This window comes from Felis catus, chromosome C2 (assembly GCF_018350175.1).
Source record: "Felis catus isolate Fca126 chromosome C2, F.catus_Fca126_mat1.0, whole genome shotgun sequence".
Lineage (NCBI taxonomy): Eukaryota > Metazoa > Chordata > Mammalia > Carnivora > Felidae > Felis > Felis catus.
The window spans coordinates 120,749,759-120,770,305 of record NC_058376.1 but is presented as its reverse complement, the minus strand read 5'-3'; the positions used below and the strand labels follow the sequence as shown (position 1 = coordinate 120,770,305).

The 20,547-nt window shown below is 34.3% G+C and overlaps 1 protein-coding gene and 1 long non-coding RNA gene across 4 annotated transcripts in view; one reads left to right on the top strand and one right to left on the bottom strand.

Annotated features, from left to right (window-relative positions):
- PLS1 (plastin 1) overlaps window positions 1-20,547 on the top strand; it is a 126,765-nt gene that overhangs the window by 101,288 nt on the left and 4,930 nt on the right. For all 3 annotated transcript variants that reach the window (XM_045037491.1, XM_006936361.3, XM_019810617.2), the window contains 5 exons: window positions 2,583-2,778; window positions 7,630-7,708; window positions 10,281-10,395; window positions 16,217-16,350; window positions 17,754-17,877. In XM_045037491.1, coding sequence (XP_044893426.1) covers window positions 2,583-2,778; window positions 7,630-7,708; window positions 10,281-10,395; window positions 16,217-16,350; window positions 17,754-17,877 — 648 coding nt within the window. The remainder of the gene's footprint in view (window positions 1-2,582; window positions 2,779-7,629; window positions 7,709-10,280; window positions 10,396-16,216; window positions 16,351-17,753; window positions 17,878-20,547) is intronic.
- Window positions 4-10,287, bottom strand: LOC123380109. Its single transcript, XR_006585442.1, has 2 exons — window positions 9,270-10,287; window positions 4-526 (listed from the first exon to the last, which is right to left on the bottom strand). It is a non-coding gene; the product is annotated as an uncharacterized LOC123380109 (long non-coding RNA).

Genomic DNA, 20,547 nt, shown 5'->3' with positions numbered 1-20,547 from the left:
AAGTACAGTTTTTGATTAAAATTTTTATTTCGATAAAATATACATAACAACATTTACCATTTTAACCATTTTAAATGTACATTTCACTGCCATTAAGTACATTTGCATTGTGTACAGCCATCACCACTGTCCATCCCTGAAACTTTGATCATTCTATAGTGAAATCTGTACGCAGTAAACAATAACTATTCCCTTCTCCCCCAAGTCCCTGGTAACCACTGTTCTACTTTCTATCTCTATAAATTTGACTAGTGAGTCCAGTCAAATTTAGAGTGTAATTTTCTATAGGCAGCATTCCCTGGTGGAGCCCTTAGCTCTTCATTAAACCTTGGCCCTTTGCTCTTCTCAAGTTTTTTCATGCCTTAGGCTTCACATCTCCATGCTAAGCCATCTGGCTGTCATAACTGATGAAAAAGAATTGAAGGATTCTAATCTTGAGTATGTGTGGAATCAACCCTACATCCACATTTTCCTGGTGCAACATAACCGGAACTCACCAGGGTGCTTTTGTGGCTATCACCGTGTCCTAGGAAAGGGAGCAACAAGCCATTATTAGATTGCTAAGCAACTGATTATCAGTTCTTTCAACTTCTGTTCAGAAATCTACAAAATAAAAGATGGCTGTTCTTAGTGTTTACAGTGTAGGGAGGACTGATGCAGATCCTGACTCATCTAACACATTTCCCAGGAATCCCATTTTTTTAGCATAAGTTGTAAATACTGGGGATGGTTCTATCTAAATATTAAAATCGATAAGACTATAGTTTGTATGATAATCTATTAAGTACTTTAAGTGCAACATCCATAATCGTTTTAAAGGCAAATTGAGCCATTACAAGTTAATCATACTTTACATTATTACAATAAAACATTTGAGAAAGTATTGCAAAACTGCAAAATTTACAAATTAGTTTGAGTAAAAAATTAGGAAATTAAAAAACCTATGGAAAATTTCAAACATAATAAAAATGAATAAACCCAATATAATGTGCTCATGCCCCAGGTTCAACAAGTATCAACTCATGGTCAATCTTCTTTTGTCTATCACCTATCCTTCCTCTCCCATGTTTTTTTGAATCAAATCCTGGACATCATATCATTTCATTGATAAGTATTTCAATATGTATTTCTTTTTTTTTTTTTAATTTTTTTTTTAACATTTATTTATTTTTGAGACAGAGAGAGACAGAGCATGAACGGGGGAGGGGCAGAGAGAGAGGGAGGCACAGAATCGGAAGCAGGCTCCAGGCTCTGAGCCATCAGCCCAGAGCCCGATGCGGGGCTCGAACTCGCGGACCGCGAGATAGTGACCTGAGCTGAAGTCGGACACTTAACCGACTGAGCCCCCCAGGTGCCCCTCAATATGTATTTCTAAAAGATAAAAAAAAAACCTTTAAAGATATAACCATAATACCTTATCATACCTAAAACATTAACAATAATCTGTAATATTATCAAAATATTTAGTCGACACTGACATTTCCAATTGCCTCATAAATGTCAGATTTTCTTTTCATAGTTTCTTTGGATCAAGATCTAAATAAGATCCACATATTATAATTTGTTCATGTCTACATTAGGAACTTTTTATTGTTGTTTAATAGCATTGAATCTATCACTTTCTCTGATTTTGTTTACATTTTTACTTTTTTGTAACTGGTGCACAGAATGAGGTAAAATTCTTGGTCATAATGTACGCTCATCATGGACCCATTCATGTCCCTTTTTTTATTTATCTTTATTTGTGGTTGTTTGTTTTAAAATTATAACAAGTCCGTCCATATGAACCCTCAATCCAAGAAAGCTAAGACCTTGATATTAACTTACATTTAGCTCTATACTTCCCTATTCCATCTTTCTGCCTCACCTTAATATGATAATCACCATCTTGAATCTTATGTTCATTGTTCTTTTGCTTTTTTTATATAGTTTTCTTTCAAACAAATATATTCCTTACAAAATTACCTTTTTCATTCATTTTACTTATTAACTTCACATGAAATTTATTATCTTGTATTTAAATTACTAATACTTATTTTGAACGTATTATATTGCTAAGAGTCACTCATATTGTTCTATATCACTGTGTACATATAACACAGTTTATTCATCTGCTTTCCTGTTGACAAGTATTTGGTTTATTTCCAGGATTTTGCACTTGTGAAAGTGCTGTCCTTCTGATTTTAATATGATTTTATTTGTATCCCAGCTTGGTTTTCATTGAGAAAAGAATTTATTGAAAATATTATTCAGGGTAGAATGGTTGAGACAACTAAGCCTCTTAGCCAAAAGGCACTCCAGTATATGGCCTTGACCAAATTATCAATAATTTGACCAGTAGGAGCTGTTTGATATGATATTTGAGAGTTTTGTTGAGTATTGCAGCAATGAGGGAGAAGTATTCCTCTGATCCCAGCAAGAAAACTCAAGAGAAATTGATTTAGAATTTCTGGACATTCTGACCTTATTTTGACCTATCATTTAATATATTTCCAGAAACGTGATTGCTTATAAATATGTATATCAGTAAACAATTATGCCAATCAAAAGTTTGACCATTTTTGTCTTATTTTGTTATTTAGGAGAAAAATGACCTGAAGCGTGCTGGATTCATGCTTCAAGAAGCAGATAAACTGGGCTGCAGACAGTTTGTTACTCCTGCAGATGTGGTTTCAGGCAATCCTAAACTTAATTTAGCTTTTGTAGCTAATCTGTTTAACACATACCCATGCCTCCATAAGCCCGATAATAATGACATCGATATGAATTTATTGGAAGGTATGTTCTTTTTGCCTTAAATTGCTTCACTGTATGTATCTTCTTGTGGTGTTGACCTGCTTCAGTGTCAGAGGTAGGGAATGATGGTGGGAGATGAAGTTTACTGTGTGTAGGCATGTGCATCCATTAAAACGTTCAAATAGGGAAAGTGGTTATTGGTTTTGGTTCAGAGAGAATGCTGGGGTAAATCTTACTTGTCTGTCATTTCTGCATAAGAGTTTAGTGAAAACTATCATACATTTAAAATAGTCTCTTAAATGACCACATAACTCCACCACCAATATGGACAATGAATTATCTATTGGAAAAAATAATCATTTTGTAGCTTTTTTTCTCCTTTGAAAGCTACAGTTTGACTCCAGTATTGTTCTTTTTAATGTTTTTAATGTACATGAAAAAATTTTAAATATTCATTACTTGTCTTGTCGTGTGTGGGCTACTGTTATCTGTCTCATAATTTATAATACTTTCCTATTTTGCTTCATGAAATGCAGATTTGACCCCTCCTAATGTAGGTACTGTATTTAGTACTTTTCTATACTCTAAATGTATTCATTCTGAAATTCTTTTTATTAGTACTATTTATTCTTTCTATCTGAGTTGATATTTATTTTTGCATTGTTCATGCTGTGTTTTTTCTCTCTTAATATGCCTAAAGAATGATGACAAGGAAGAAACACAAATGAAACTTACTTAGAATATCAGAGCAAGGTTTGATTATGTAAACTCTCCACCGAATTTGCCTTCTATAATGCTGGGATATTATAGTTGTAAATACATTTAAAATCAGTTTTGACAATTGGATTTCATGATGTAAAGCCTTTATCCCTCTCCCGTGAATAAACTAACTTACCTTTCAACACAAGTAATCTTTGAAAGGATCTATTTAGGTTCTATAACATTTTTTTTTTGGTATTATTTAGCTATGGTACATTTCTTGAATGTCATTGAAGCTTACAATATATGAATCATAACAACAAAAACATTCTCACCATCTAGCTCTTTGTCCCCATCTTTGTTTCCTAGCCTCTCTTCTTCTCTCATTCTCACGCTCTCACAGATACACCCAAACCCACAGTAGTATCAGAACTAAAGGTAAAAACAATGGCAGCATTCAGAGCTAGGGACTGATCCTAAAATATTCTCACTAGTTGCCCTGGTTTGGAGAAGGCAGTCTTCAAGTGGGGATTCTTGGCGGGGAGAATTCAATGTTGCAGTGCTCATTCTCTCACGTCGCCCACCGTACTCCCTTCCGTCCCTGGGGAGATAGACTGAGAAATCAGTTTCATGTTCTTCTCTTTGACTGCCACAACCAGAGGTCCATTTCCTTGATGCTTTATAATTACATGTTTTTGATTAATGAAAAAAGTTTCAGATTTAATAAATATATTCTTTGAGGAATATGATTAATTCAGTTCACTCTTCCTGAGGTCCGTAAAATAAAGACTATATTCTTTACATAGATTTGTACTTGAGAGGGAGCATAGATAAAAGTGTAGATCTTTCAGCAGAGACATTTAGGGTGAGGGATTAGAACTTAAAAAAAAACTAAATAAAAAGGGAGACTTCTAAGTTTTTATCAGTCTGGAAAATTTCAAAATCCCTCTGTATCTTACAATAGAAGGCATTGTTTAGAGTGGCATATTAAATATGACCTGCTTTTTATAGTCACTGAATTCTTGCTAGATATCTTTTCCAACTTGCTCGTTCTCCTATTTGTCATGTTTGAATTCTTTTGCTAGTGTTCAGCATGCTTTTGGAATTTTTCAGTGTGAATAGGATTGCTAAATATTTCCATTAGTATTTATTTATATAAGAAGATACTATGGGAAATATTTATCAATCATCTTTATTTATAACATATGTATATCCTGATACATTTGCCAAAAATGTATGTAACTTCGACTGTCATTGGAATTTTTCCTCTATAAATTTTTTATAGATCCTTATGAAATTTGAAGCTTGACCTTATCACATCCCATATTCATATATTAGTATGTCCTCATTGGCAAAGAACTTTGTATGGAATTGAGAAAATTAAAAGCCCAACTAAATATAAAAACTTCACATTAAATTGAGCCAAATTCTGAATCTCAGAATCCATTGGTGGTGATAGAAAATATATAGGCCACTGAATTACACTTTGTTCTAACTATGGGTCCACCATTTAGTATCCGAGTGACTTCTGTCAGCCTTGGTTTTTTTCATCTGTAAAAACAGATTAATAATACTAATTTTGAAGAATTACAGAGCAGGTTAAAATGACCTTTCATGAATGAAAGGGTTGAGCATACAATATGTGCTCAGTAATAGTCAGGTTGGGAAGAGGAAAACACTTAACATATCACTTAGCACATTTAGTGAGTGTTAAATATATGTTAGTTCCTTTTCTTTCCTCTTGGTAGTCTGCTTGTAATATATTATGTTTTTCTGAAACTTTTTCAATTGCAGTAAGTTTGACCCTGAAAATGAAATGTCTTATAGTTCTTTCTATCTTTTATATCAGCAATTAAGATTTTACTTCTAAGATTGCTTTAGTTGTCTGCAATACAGACAACCCTTACAATCTGGAATACATATGTTTTTGTAATGCTTTACCATGGCTCTTCCACAAATGCATAGTGCTTCTGGCTTTGAGCATTTATTTACCAAGACAACTGGAAATGGTATTAGATAAATAAATGCTCACATGTATAATCTATTTTACTTTCCAGGCATAAGAAATTAAAATAATAACTATAATTAGTAGAGAACAGTGGGAAGAAATACAAACCCCTGAAGCTTATGACAGTTTCAGAACTCAGTCAAAATATGAGTATCTTTTTAATATTATTTGCTGTATTATCAGGTTCAGCAGAGTTTGGATATTGTTTCAATTAAAAATTAGACTATTATTACACTATCAATGTTTGTAATTTTAAAACAGAACTTGGATTTTCCTGGAAGGAAATAATGCAAAAATCCTCTAATTACTAGAAAGAAATCTATTATAGATTGTAATAAAGAAACAACTAAAAGGTAAATCCAAGTCACATGTATCAAACTGTTGATGATGGTATGTTTATATTTATGTCGCTTTAGGGAAAGTCAGATACTTAATTTGCAGTTGTTTAATAACTCCTATAAGCAGGCAAGCATGGTGTCTGGGAATATTTAGTTTAACTTGGTTAACTTTTTAAAAAATTTTTCACATAGGTTATTTATCATAAAGTGATAGTGGCAGATACAACAGACTGGCCAGTTACCTTTTATGCAGGCTGAGAAAACAAAATTTAAGAAATTATATGGCTATATCATTTAATAGGGCAAGAATTAAAGTAGATTCTGGGAAAGCTGTTAGGTATTAATGTAGAAAATCAAATAAAAATACAGTGGACAGATTATTTCCTGAACAGCTGTCACAAGAAAAAACAAAAACAAAAAAAACAAAAAAACAACCCAGAATCCTTTAGAATTTACAAGGTTTGGTTGCTCTTCTAGGTATGCAGGTTTATACTATCTGTGGCACTTAGTCTGAAGATGACTGCAGGGATGGCTCTACTGGAATGGGCCCTGAAGCTGAGACAGTTATAGATGTAGAATGCCAAATCATCCTGGGAATCCCACATGAGTCAAAGTCTGGAGAGTGACCTGAACTTGCCTATGGTTTAGAGGTGATGAGAGGTGTAAATGTTCTAGCTTTTCAGGAGTGATGAGATGTAGGTTAGACCATTGCATTGTTCCCTACCTTTGCTGAAAACAAATAATATTGCAGATAGTCACTTAGGACTGTTTGTAATCTAGGGGATGACTAGAGTGTAGACATGGCAGGGAGAGTCCATCTTGCTGTCTGCCCACTTTGTGGTACACTATAGCTCATGTTTTCCTTATAGATGGTATGGGCACTGCTATGAAGGGGATGATCAGGGAGGTTAGGTAATCACAGGTTAAATAACAGTGCCTGCTGGAGTTTCTTACTGAGGTGATCTTTGAGACCTAGGGACTTAACTGTGATGTCTTTCTCTTAGCACCCTGTGTGTGGGGCTGTGTCCCTCATGTAATTTCAGTAGTGACAATCTAAAATAACTCAGTAAACCTGTAAAATAGTTATATCCCTTCATTGCTTATTTTTTTAATTTAAATTTTTATTTGAGAGAGAGCGAGCGAGCATGTGCCATTGGGGATAGGGGCAGAGAGAGAGAGAGAGAGAGAGAGAGAGAGAATGAGAATCTAAGCAGGCTCCACACTCAGCACAGGGTGTGATCCCATGACCTGAGCCGAAATCAAGTGTTGGATGCTCAACTGACTGAGCCACCCAGGATCCCGCTTCACCGCTTATTTTTATATTATCTGTAATTGCCTCTCCCCTTTATTGCTGTTTGTTGTGATGAAAATGTAGGTTTGTGTGTCCAGAAACTTCTCTGTGTAAAACCAAAACCTATACAAATTTGGAAACACTGCATTGGGAAAGGCATAGCTTTTGTTGCCTTGACTGCTATGTTGCCTTGACTGCTAAAAGATTTTGTTTCATTAATTTTTAGCCAATTCTTTTTGCATATAAAAACTACAGATATGACCATGTAAGTTTCTCTGTTACTTTCTGGACAGAGAAACCCATAACTCAGTAGTTCACAGACATCAAGTTAGGACTCTAGATAGAGAAATTTAGAGCAAATGGAAGTCTTCTAGACAGAGGGCAAAAAGGGACTTTGGCAATAAGAGATTCCCCCTCCCCTAACTCCCAAGAAATTGTAGTATCACAGAAACCACAGCAAAATATGTATTGCTAGTTTGAACCTGTGGGATGGTTTAAAACATATTCTTTGATGCCTTTTGTCCTGAATCATCAGTATGAAATTGTGTCTACTCTAGGAGAGAGCAAGGAAGAGAGGACATTTCGGAACTGGATGAATTCCTTGGGGGTCAACCCATACATTAATCATTTGTACAGGTAAATATTTTATTGTGTTTAGCTTAATGGCCAGAGTCCAACTTTTCTAGTTTCAAACCACAGGTATGTTTACATTAGAACATTTTGTAAAGATCACGAGAATTTTAACCAACATTTAGAAATTCAGAATGCTAGGGATTGGCAATATGATGGATATTTAAGGATAGTATTATTTTAAAAAGACCAGAATATGACAATATTAGTTATAATTTTTGATGACATGAGCAACCAACTTTACCTTTGGTAAAGATAATCCATCTTACTCTTTCATAATTACTGATGAGAAAAATAATAAATTGTTTCAGGGACGCCTATGTGTCTCAGTCGGTTAAGCATCCCACTCTCGATTTTAGTTCAGGTCATGATCTCACGGTTTGTGAGTTCCAGCCCCATATCGGGCTCCATGCTGACAGTGTGGGGTCTGTCTGGGATTCCCTCTCTCCCTCTCTCTTCTCTTGGCTTGTACTCTCTCTGTCTCAAAATAAATAAATAAACTTTAAAAGGAGAAAAATAATAAATTATTTCAACTGTAACAGAATAGTGATGATTTACAAATTGTTCTTATCATTATATCAGTATTTTTAACTATAATTCACTTTCTATTTTTGCCAAAATCTACCTCAATTATTCTGTAATTTGTTGTGTATATTTTTATTTAATTTATAGAAATAACTTTTTGTGAGTAATTGTAATTTGTCTTTTCTTGTTCAAAAATGACAACACATTATCAACATTGGTAGGACTAAGAAAATATTTTACTGAATCATTTCCCACACTCTGGTAGTGCTAACAATGTGTCTTTCTAGGTTTGGATAAGAGGAAACCTTTCTTCTTTCTTTATTATAGGATCTACCAGCCTGCCTTTAAAAACGCAAAAGAGGGTTGCCTGGGTGGCTCAGTTGGTTGAGCATCTGACTCTTGATTTTGGTTCAGGTCATGTGATCTCACAGTTTGTAGGATCGAGCCCCACATTGGGCTCCCTGCTGACAGCACAGAACCTGCTTGGGATTCTCTCTCCCATTCTCTCTGCTGCTCCCCTACTTGTTCTCTCTCTCTCTCTCTCAATAAATAAATAAACTTTAAAAAGTTGGTGCAGGAAAGCATCTTGAATTCTCTGGAAATCATTTCAAACTGTCTGGGCTTCAGTTTCCCTATTTGCAAAATATGAATAATGATACCATACTAAATAGAAATATGAATTAATTTAAAGTAAAAAAGAAAAATTCATGAAATAGAGGAGAGTCCAGAACCAATACAAATACTTTAGTAATTTATTTATTTTTAAAAAGCTTTTTTTTTAAATGTTTGTTTATTTTGAGAGAGAGTGTGAGCAGGAGAGGGGCAGAGAGAGAGAGGGAGAGAGAGAATCCCAAGCAGGCTGTGCATTGTCAGTGTAGAGACCAATGTGAGGCTCAAACTCATGAACTGTGAGATCATGACCTGAGCCAAAATCAAGAGTTGGTGCTTAACTGACTGAGCCAACCAGGTGCCCCTTTAGAAATTTTTTTTATACAAAATTTTCCGTGCGCTTTTATAAATAGCCCAGTCAGCTCTTAATTACCTTCATAATAGACTCTATTCTTCCATCATTCAGCACAGAGCCCAGTCCCCTTCATTGCCATAGGTGTGTGCTCAGAGTTGCAAAGTAAACTGTCATATGAATCTTAGCAAAACAACTCCGTGAACAAGCTGTTGAGGGAGAAAAGCCATGCAATACATCATAGAGCTAGCAATTTAAAAAAATCAATTGCTGTTGCTTTACATCCTTAGCATACAGAATTGAAAACAGACTCAACGGATATACTTTGAGCACTTCAGAAGAATGTGTTTTTCTGAATCCAAAATACTACTATTCTTACTTTAAGAACGCCTACTTGCTCATAAATTCTTTCCTCTTAACCTTCATTATTTAACGTGAACAGCTGCCTACTTTGTAGCTATTGCGATTTTTTATGAATTTTTAAAAAGTTTTAAAAATCATATGTAAGTAATACATGCACTTATTCTCACTGTACAAGTTTCAGGAAGTATGTATGTAGAATAAAATAAAACATGATGATACTTTCTTTATATCTCCTCTATTCCTTTTTTCCTGCCCAGAGGTAATTGCTATTAACAGTCCATAGCACATATAGATACTTAAATACTCTCGATTTTGAAAATAAATTTTATACATAGTAAACTGCATGTAGTGTTCTGCCACTTGCTTTTTTGAATATAATATGTCTTGTAAAACTTTTCATTCCGTACATAGAGATATACCTTATTTTTCATGGTGGTCCAGGAGTCAATAGTATGGATAGTTTATTCAACAGCCCGCTATTGCCAGGCATTTAAGTTGCTTCCAAACGTATGAATACTGTCGCAATGAATGTCTTTGTACATGTATCTTTGTAAACATTTAGAAAAAATTTTGGACAGATTCCTAGATTAGAAGTTCTGGGTTATATGATACATCCTGTCATTTTTTTTAAGCATTAAATTACCCTGTTGTATTTTTGAAGACCTAAGCCTGTCTCCATTGTGCTTAATAAAATTCCTCCTCCTTCATCATCTTTTCCTCTTGTTTTAGTGACCTTGCAGATGCTTTAGTGATCTTTCAGCTCTATGAAATGATCCGTGTGCCAGTCGACTGGAGCCATGTCAACAAACCTCCTTATCCTGCTCTTGGAGGGAACATGAAGAAGGTGAATGAGATAATCACCAAATATGTGTTATTATTGTTCTAATATAAACCAGAGGATTTGGAGTTTCATAAAGCTTGGTAATTTGTGGTCTGTCTCCATGACTCTGATTCAACCCAAAATGTGTTAAGCTTACTAGGCCTTTTATAAGTGTGCTTTAATAAATGTTTGGAAACATGAAGACAGTTCTCTCAGCCAGACACTTTTACTGTTTTTATCTTTTTTTTTTTTTTTTTTTTTTTTTTTGAACGTTTATTTATGTTTGGGACAGAGAGAGACAGACCATGAACGGGGGAGGGGCAGAGAGAGAGGGAGACACAGAATCGGAAACAGGCTCCAGGCTCTGAGCCATCAGCCCAGAGCCTGACGCGGGGCTCGAACTCACGGACCGCGAGATCGTGACCTGGCTGAAGTCGGACGCTTAACCGACTGCGCCACCCAGGCGCCCCTACTGTTTTTATCTTTAACAGGTTGTAGTACGTAATGTTCTTTGAGGTACATCATAAGTGCATTCCTGTTTTATAAACATCAGAACTTGCTAAATCTTTACTGGTTATTTTGTTAATATCTTTCAACAGATATTTATTGATTACCTACTACCTGTACAGTGCAGTGTAGGGTACAAAATAATACAAGGCATGGTCCTCAAGAAGCCTAAAAAATTAGATATGTGTGTAAACAACTACAATATAGTGCAGAATACATAGAAGTAAATATGAGTTCTAAGGAAGAAAAGGCCACAGGCCACGCTTATTATGAGAAGCTTCATGCAGGAGGTGTAATCTGAGATACGAGTTTGAGAAATGGATAGAATTTTGTGAGAAGGGGACTGGAGAGGGGCTGAGGATGAGGAAAAGGAATAGTGATGGGAAAATATAAAATGCGTTTCTGGGAATTGGGGAGAATAGGTTAGCTATAACAGAGGATTCCGATAGGTAAGAAGTATGAACGCTAAAAATTTTGATTGGAGCCAGATGTTGAGAACCTTGAGCTTGTGCTTTACACTAGAAACAATGGGAAGCGATTAAACATTTTTGGGCAGGACAGTGACTTGATTACAGTCGGTGGGAGACTACCAGTGGTAGATGAATGATAAAGAGAAGTGGTTGTCTTCCAGTATTCTTCCTCAAATAGGGGATGTGTGGTGTCCTTCATGTACATGTCTGTCCTCTTGAATTGCTGCTTTAATATTCAACTTTAGTTTTGTTTTTGCTTTTCCTTTTTACCATCTGTATCAGGATTATTTGCTTTCTAAAGTAAAATTATGTAGGACTTTAAAATTTTTGTATTTTAACTTTATCCTTTAAAGTATGAATAATTTGAATACATAATACAAATTATGAACTCACATTGCTATAATTTATCAGTATGGCTATTTTGAAACTGATCTGCATCCTCATGATTTAAAAACTATCTCTAGTTGAATAAATGGAAATATAACCATACTCCTGTATAGAAACATTAAATCTTATGAAGATATTACATTTTTGCAAATTAATTTATAGGTGGAAAATAATTCCAGTTAGAATTCCATTAAGTCTCCTTTTGTGTGTATATGGGCATATATACGTGTGTTGCAGGTTGGGATTGATAAAGTTATTCTAAAATTCCGATGGAAGAAGAAACAGGCCCAAAACATCAAGAACATTTTCTGAGAATATTGAGGCAGGAGGTGTTAGAAAAAATATATAATTTTATTATAAAGCTAAAATAATTGAAATAGTTTAATACGTATATAAGAATGAAACGGAATAGAGTAGTCTAGAAACCTAAAATATAAGAACTTAATATATGACAAGATTCTTGCTAAATTTGATAATAGGGAAAGGAAAGATCACCCAAAAAATGATGCCAGAACAACTGGTTAACTACTTTGTTAGGGGAAAAAGTGGTCTTCACCATTAACCAAACAGAATGAATTCCAAATGGATTAAGGTAAACAATTAAAGGATTAAAATGTAATAAAAAAATGATTACTCTTGGAATGATTTAAAAAACTACAAAAAATTGATATAATAGATTACATATAAATTTAAAACATCTCTGTGCAAAAATAAACATCATAATTAAAAACAATAAACTTGGTAAATTATTTGCAACAACTATGGTAAGTAGTTAATATTCTTAACATGTAAGTAGTCCATACAAATTAATTACTGAAACTCAATTGCTATTACTAAAATTGTAATAGCAAAATGTGAACTTGAACAATGTGAATGAACAGTTCACAGAAAAAGAATGATGGATAATACACTTATGAAAACTTTGTACCTGCAATAAAGAAATGCAATTTCAGGGGCACCTGGGTAGCTCAGTCTAAACATCCGATTTCAGCTCAGGTCATGGTCCTGTAGGTTCGTGGGTTTGAGCCTGGAGTTGGGCTCTGTGTTGACAGCTTAGAGCCTGGAGCCTGCTTCAGATTCTGTGTCTCCTTCTCTCTCTGCCCCTCCCCCGCTCATGCTCTGTCTCTCTCAAAAATAAACAGTTTTTAAAAATGCAATTCAAATAAACAATTGGATTACATTGCATCCAATATTAGAGAAAGTATTACATTTATATAACTTTTCTAGAATCAGTTTGGTAATACTGATCGCTATCTCCAAAAAAGTCCTTTGACTTAATGGTTTCACTTCTTATTATCTTTTCTAATGAAATAATCAGTCAGACAAGAAGTCGTATACCAAATTGCTTATCTTAGCAATGTTTATAGAGGAAAAAAAAAACTAGAAAACCCATATGATGAAGTAAAATATACCATTAAAAAGTAGTAGTCTTTTTAGTGTTTTAATAATAGTGACATGGAAATGAACAGGATACAAAATTGCATATATACATAGGAATCAAATTTGTTTAAAATACACACACACATTCAAAAAGGACTTCTATTCTTCAAATCTCTAGAATGAGTATGTATGTATAGACTTTATAATTAAATTATTTGTTAAAGGGACTATATCATAATAGTGAAGTAAATGGGTAGCGTAATTATAAGAGATTTATATTTATATTTTTCAGTATTTCTAGGGATTGGACCACCTACAGTTAACATGTTATTTGATTTGCCTGTAATTCTTTTGTGAGTAGAATTCAGAAAATTTTGTTAACTAATTTTATGTAATGTTTCAAAATCAAAATGTCAGATGCAAATTTTTTTTTTTAAATTGAGGTATAGTTGACACACAATGTTACAGTAGTTTTAGGTGTACAACATAATGATTGGACAACTATACTATGCTCACCACAAGTATAATTGCCATCTATCACCATACAATGCTATTACAGTCCCATTAATTATATTCCCTATACTGTATCTTTCATCCCGGTGACCAGTTCATTCCATAACAGGAAGCCTGTATTACCTACTCTCTTTAACCCTTTTTATCCATCCCCCTCCTCCCCTGTACAACCACCAGTTCTCTGTATTTATTTTGTTTTTGCATTTATTTTGTTTGTTTTTGCTCACTTGTTTTTTAGAGTCTAAATATATGTGAAATCATATTTGTCTTCTCTGGCTGACTTATTTCATTTAGCATAATACCCTCTAGGTCTGTCCATATTGTCGCAGAAGGCAAGATCTCATTCTTTTTTATGGCTAATATTCCATTGTCTGTAGGTACCACATCTTCTTTGTACCATCTACTGATGGGCACTTCCATATCTTGGCTTTTGTAAATAATAACTGTAATAAACATAAGAGTGCATAGATCTTTTTGAATTGGTGTTTTCATTGTCTTTGTGTAAATACCAGTAATGGAATTATTGGATTGTATGGTGTTTATATTTTTAATATTTTGAAGACCCTCCATACTTATTTTCCACAGTGGCTGCACCAATTTACATTCCCACCGACTGTGTACAAACATTCCTTTTTTTCCACATCCTAACCAACACTTGTTATTTCCTGTCTTTTTCTATTTTTTTTTTTTTTTTTTGGAATAGTTTGGGAAAAATAGGTATTACTCTTCTTTAAATGTTTGGTAGAATTCACCTGTGAATCCATCTGGTCCTGGACTTTTGTTTGTTGGGGGATTTTTGATTACTGATTTAATTTTATTACTACTAACTGATTTGTTCAGAATTCTTCCTTGATTCAGTTTATATAAGATTGTATATTTCTAGGAATTTATCCATTTTTTCTAGGTTGTTCAGTTTTTTGGCATGTGATTTATGTAGTTGTCTCTTACAATCCTTTGTGTTTCTGTGGTGTCAGTTATTACTTCTCTTTCATTTCTGGCTTTATTTATTTGATTCCTCTCTCTTGAAGAGTCTGGATAAAGGTTTATCAATTGTGTATACCTTTTCAAAGACCAACTCTTGGTTTCTTTGATCTTTTCTATTTTTGTTTTTATTCTCTTATATCATTTATTTCTGTTCTGATATTTATTATTTTCATTCTTTCTATTAACTATGGTGTTTGTTCTTTTTCTAGTTTCTTTTGGAGTAAGCAGATGCAAAATATAACAGGAAAACAAACTACTCATTTTATCTGGAATTTGAAATAGGCGATGTCACAAGTGATTATGTAAAATTCTTCCTTTCACCATATACTAGCTATTTATAGAATGAAACATAACACCTGTAATAAATTTAAAATGTTTAAAAAATGAAGGAGTACCTACCCAACAAAGTATCACAGAGTCTAATTTTATAGACTTTGGGCATTCATCAGCAGACATCACTTTACTTCATTTGTAAAGTTCATAAAGTTGTGCCACTTAAATAGTCTTTTTTCATTATTGTTTCAGTATTTCTTTTCACTTGGAACCCTGTATCCTATTGTGTAATTTTTCTCATTTTCCCAATGATCTAAGATTCATGTTTCTAAAGCATTTGCAGTGCTTGGTAATCATTTCTCCCCTTAACTCCATTAAACTGCACTCTCCAATTTTTTCTTGCTTTCTTTGTGTTTATTCTTACCTCTCACAGGTTCTTCATGTTTTAGCCTGACACCTCTGGAATTTCCAAGGCTCAGTTCTTGGCCCAGTGCTCTTAACTTTCTATATTTACATCCTCAGAGAGCAGATCCATTTTAAGAGTCTTTAGTAGTACCATAAACATAGGAAAGCTGCATTTCTTACTCTTTCTCTAGTTGGTACCTCTCCAGATCTTAGAGGTTTTGCCAATTTGGAATCAACTGTTGCCAAAAAATAGAACACATCTTTTCCCTAATGGTAGCATCCATTTCCAGGTACCCTTTCATTGTGGTCGAATCAACATGTTAGGCCTCTAGTAACCCTGAGCACCCTTCTCCCCATCATTTCCCTTAAGAATTTTGGTCAAACTAACTATAAAACAGACGGCCCTTCATTGAAACACATTTTACACCTAAGTGATTATTATTATAATTTGCTAGAAAAGTCTCCCGATGAAACAGGTATCAGTGGCAAATATGTTGGTTTTTCTCTCTCCTGTTCACACTGTTACATAATCAGGACTTTGATGCTATTTTCTACAAATTAGGAATCTATTCAATTTCTTTTTAATTCTGTGCATTTCTATAGCATACATTTCTTATTACGTAGACTGAATCTATAGTATAATATGATTACTAGGAAAAAGAATTGAAAATTATTGTCTCCTTGTATTTAAAAAAAATGCATACTCCTCAGAGCTCTGATATCTTCAGCTATAAAATGGGAATAGTTGTAAAATGGGAATAATAATTATTTCCTTAATTTCAGTGTTATTATGAAATGATATTCTGTCATATAAACTAAAGATATCTTCATAATTATTTTTCAGATAACTGAACAAGGCTAGCATATTCAAGAGATATAGTTTTAAAACCCGTTTTTATACTAAAACTTTTACTTATTACTTGTAGATCGAAAACTGTAACTATGCAGTGGAGCTTGGGAAGAATAAGGCTAAATTCTCCTTGGTTGGCATTGCTGGGCAGGACCTAAATGAAGGGAATGCAACACTTACTCTGGCATTGGTATGGCAGCTGATGAGAAGGTAAAAGCTGATATGTTTATAGCAACACTTTTTCCTTCAACAAGTCATATGAACTAGTATTTTATCTATTTTTGAAGAATAAAAAACAGGGGGGCCTGGGTGGTTCAGTCAATTAAGTGGGTGGCTCAGGCAGTTAAGCAGCTGACTCTTGATTTCGGCTCAGGTCATGATGTCCTGGTTCATGAGATCCAGCCCGGCACTGGGCTCCGTACTAACAGCCTGGAGCCCACTTGGGATTCTCTCTACCTCTCCTTCTACTCCTCTCCCCCTCCGCATGTTTGCATGCTCTCTTTCTCTCAAAAATAAATAAACATTTTAAAGAAGAGTAACAAACAAGAAATATACAATGCAAAATATATTTTTAAATGACTTACTGTTGATAATATATTTTGTTTAAAAGTGGTTCAGTCTAGGAGCGCCTGTATGGTTCCATCTGTTAAACGTGCAACTGTGGCTCAGGTCATGATGTCACGGTTTGTGGGCTCGAGCCCCACTTTGGGCTCTGTGCTGACAGCTCAGAGCCTCAAGCCTGCTTCCGTTTTTGTGTCTCCCTCTCTGCCCCTCCCCCCATCATGTTCTGTCTCTTTCTCTCTCTCTCAAAAATAAACATTAAAAAGTTTTTTTTAGGGGCACCTGGGTGGCTCAGTAGGTTAAGCATCCGACTTCAGCTCAGGTCACGATCTCACGGTCTGTGAGTTTGAGCCCCGCGTCGGGCTCTGGGCTGATGGCTCAGAGCCTGGAACCTGCTTCCGATTCTCTGTCTCCCTCTCTCTCTGCCCCTCCCCCGTTCATGCTCTGTCTCTCTCTGTCTCAAAAATAAATAAACGTTAAAAAAAATTTTTTTTAAAAAGTGTTTTTTAAATAAATAAAATGAAATAAAAGTGGGTCAATCTAGGGGTGCCTGGGTGGCTCAGTCGGTTAAGTGTGTGACTTCATCTCAGTTCATGATCTCGCAGTCTGTGGGTTTGAGTCCCACGTTGGGCTCTGTGCTGACAGCTCAGAGTTTGGAGCCTGCTTTGGTTTCTGTGCCTCCCTCTCTTCATGCCCCTGCCCCACTTAAGCTCTGTTTCTCTCTCTCTCTCTTTCAAAAATAAATAAATTAAAAAAAAATTTTTTTTAAGTGGGTCAATCTCTAAAACTAATCACTTTTATTAATTCCTCTTAAAAACTGCTTTGTAAGGGGTTGTTTTTTTAAAAATACCATATGGTAGTTTTTGTTTCTGATTACTGAGCTTTGTAACTTTAGAATGTGACTAAGTGCAAATAGCAGAGTAAAATTAGAAATATTTATAAGAACCAAAATGTTTCTTAAATATTTAAATGTTGACATAAATGATGTGAGAGCAAATTTCACCTCTTTTCTCTCCCCTTTCACTGTCAAATGTACATCTTTTCTGTTATAGGTACACATTGAATGTGTTGTCAGATCTTGGAGAAGGTGAAAAAGTAAATGATGAAATTATTATTAAATGGGTCAATCAGACGCTTAAAAGTGCAAAAAAACATACTTCTATTTCCAGCTTCAAGGTAATCAAAAGCTATTTAAAATTTTGTTTTTGTAAGAAATTAAGTGTAGGAAGGAATTTTTATTAGAAATTACATTGGTTTAGATTCAGAATTACATTAACATTATATCTCAGAAACACAATTTATGAACTTAGGCCTGTTAGTTATTTGGCATGTGTAAAGCAAAAGTATAGTTTGAACTCTTATATTTTTGACTGGTTGTCCTATTGAGTATAAATGCAGATTAATATTATCAACTCTGGCCATCTAATCTTAAAAAAATAGAATAGAGCCAAAAAACCCAATTGTCAAATGAAAAAGAAAGATTAAAAAACCATTGTTTATATAGGACCTATAATGTTTTGTGCTCCCTAGCAGCAGTCTCAGAATTGTATTGACATCATTTCCAAGGCATAACAGAGCCAGCCAAACCGATTCAAGTGGGAATTGAGAAAACTGGTAGGAAAAAAAAATATCTTGTTATCTGGCTTCATAATGGCACTTAACACTCACTTTTGAGCATTTGTGGATGATTCATAAAGCACTTAAAACGTAATCTGTACATACACACCCACTAATTTTCATGCATTTCCATTGTGTTTCGCTTTTGCATGCAAGGTGATGTTAGCTACAACTAAGCATGTCTGCTTGTACACATTCATTCAGTGAGCCTTGTGTTTGTGCTTTTATTATGTGAAAAATATGTGAAGAATCAGCAAATTTTTTTTAGTGATTAAGAGTGCAAACAGATGAAACCCTAAGCTCTCCTAAGAGTTATCTATCCATCTTTAGTTTTTTCTTTGGCTTTGTTCTATATGCTTAACAACATTTTAGAGCAGAAAAAATTTCAGAAATTGATAAATTCAATTTTTACTAAATAGTGAGCCCCAAAGGGATTTTAACATGACAACTAGAATAAGTCAGAGATGTTACCTGAGTCCTAGTTCAAGTGTGTTTCTCTTTTTGCCATCTTGGAAGGAACTAATGACTTTGAGTTTTTGTTGTTGCTTGTTAAAAAAAAAAACAAAAAACACAAGAATTTTCAGTCCATGATTTGTTTTTATATATTTTAGGAGTAAAATACAACTGAAAAATGTAAAACAGGAAAGGGGACGTATAAAATTCTCTAATTGATAGTTATCAAAGTTGTTGTAATGAAATTTTACACATTTGTACATTAGTTGATGAAAAATAATAAGCATGTATATAATTAAATCAAATACAATAATAAAATATTTAGAAACAAATACTTATTAAGCTTTTACTGTTAAGTAACATTTATAGGTAAAGAAAAAGATACAGAATATAAGAAATTAATTTGTCCCTCATAGTGTTCACCATTTATTTGAAGAACAAAATTTTCATAATTGGCATTTTCATAACAAGCTAGAAGAAGGTCCATCTTGAATAAAGGCAAGTCAAAGGTTAGGAGAAATAGTTTGGCTGGAGAGGATGGTTCCTAAGGGAGTAGTGCTGGATATAGTCTGAGTCAAGATTGTGGGGGAGTCTGGCCTTAATAAAAGTGTATTGGTATAAGGACTAATGTAAGAAAAGTGACTGTTTTTAGAAATACTCTTCTGAATGTGGTGGGCAGGATGGATTAGACTAAGAAAGGTGTAAATGCTAGGACAATGCCCAAGAAGCTGAAGCAGGTGTGAAATGATAAAAATCTGATTGGAGTTGAAGGTGGGCACTGGGAATGTTAAGAACAGATAGTTATTTGCTATTGCAAAAGAACAGGTAGGATTTGGCTTCTTGATTTGAGGAAGCACAGGAGAGAGAGGAGTTAAAACTTGATGTTTTAGGCCTGGGTAATTAAAAAACAGATAACACTAACAAATGGGAATGTCAGGATGTACAGTTGCTTTCTGGAAAAGGTGATGAGTTCAATTTTAACCTTGTTGAATTTGAAGTAATGTTCAGGAAATAAGCTGGATGAAAGGAAATATTAAAACTGGGAATACAGACTTGGTGATCAGTTGAATAGAAGAGATAGTTGAAAAATGTGAGTACACAGATCCTTTAAGGGAGAGAACTCACAGAGAAAGGCAAACTTGAGAGTTGTACTTAGATCCGAAGTAACAGAAACATAATGCAAATGTGCTTGGCATTTATTTAGTAGATGCTCAATTATAAAATCTTTAAAGAGACTGTAGTTAAGAAACGTGGCAGCAAATGCTAAAAAATAGTTGGGGTGGGGAGGCTTTTTTTTTCCAACTGTAGAAGACATTATATTTGAAGGCTACCATAAATGGTACTCGTAAGAATCTATTAATTATAATCAAGGCAGTGCTATACTGAGAAATTTTAGAAAAGACAAATTTACCCTTTTCAGTTGCAAAGTAATTTTCCCTCAGCAGGAAGATAAGGAAGTGTACGAGCACTGAGTAATACGTGGAATTATTGAATCACTATATTGCACACCTGAAACTAATATAACACTGTGTCAAACTACACTGGAATTAAAATAAAATACAAATAAAAGAAGATAAGTAAGTGGAATATCAGCCATAACAATAATCATAATTACCATTGAGTGCTCTATGTCACCATGCTAAGCACTTTACACAGTTCTTTTAATTCTCTCAATAATTCTATAAGCAAAAAGGAGAACTTTATAAAAGTTAAACAACTTGCCCACAGTCATACAACTATTGAGCAGAAAAGCTGGATTTCATTTCCAGATCTAAC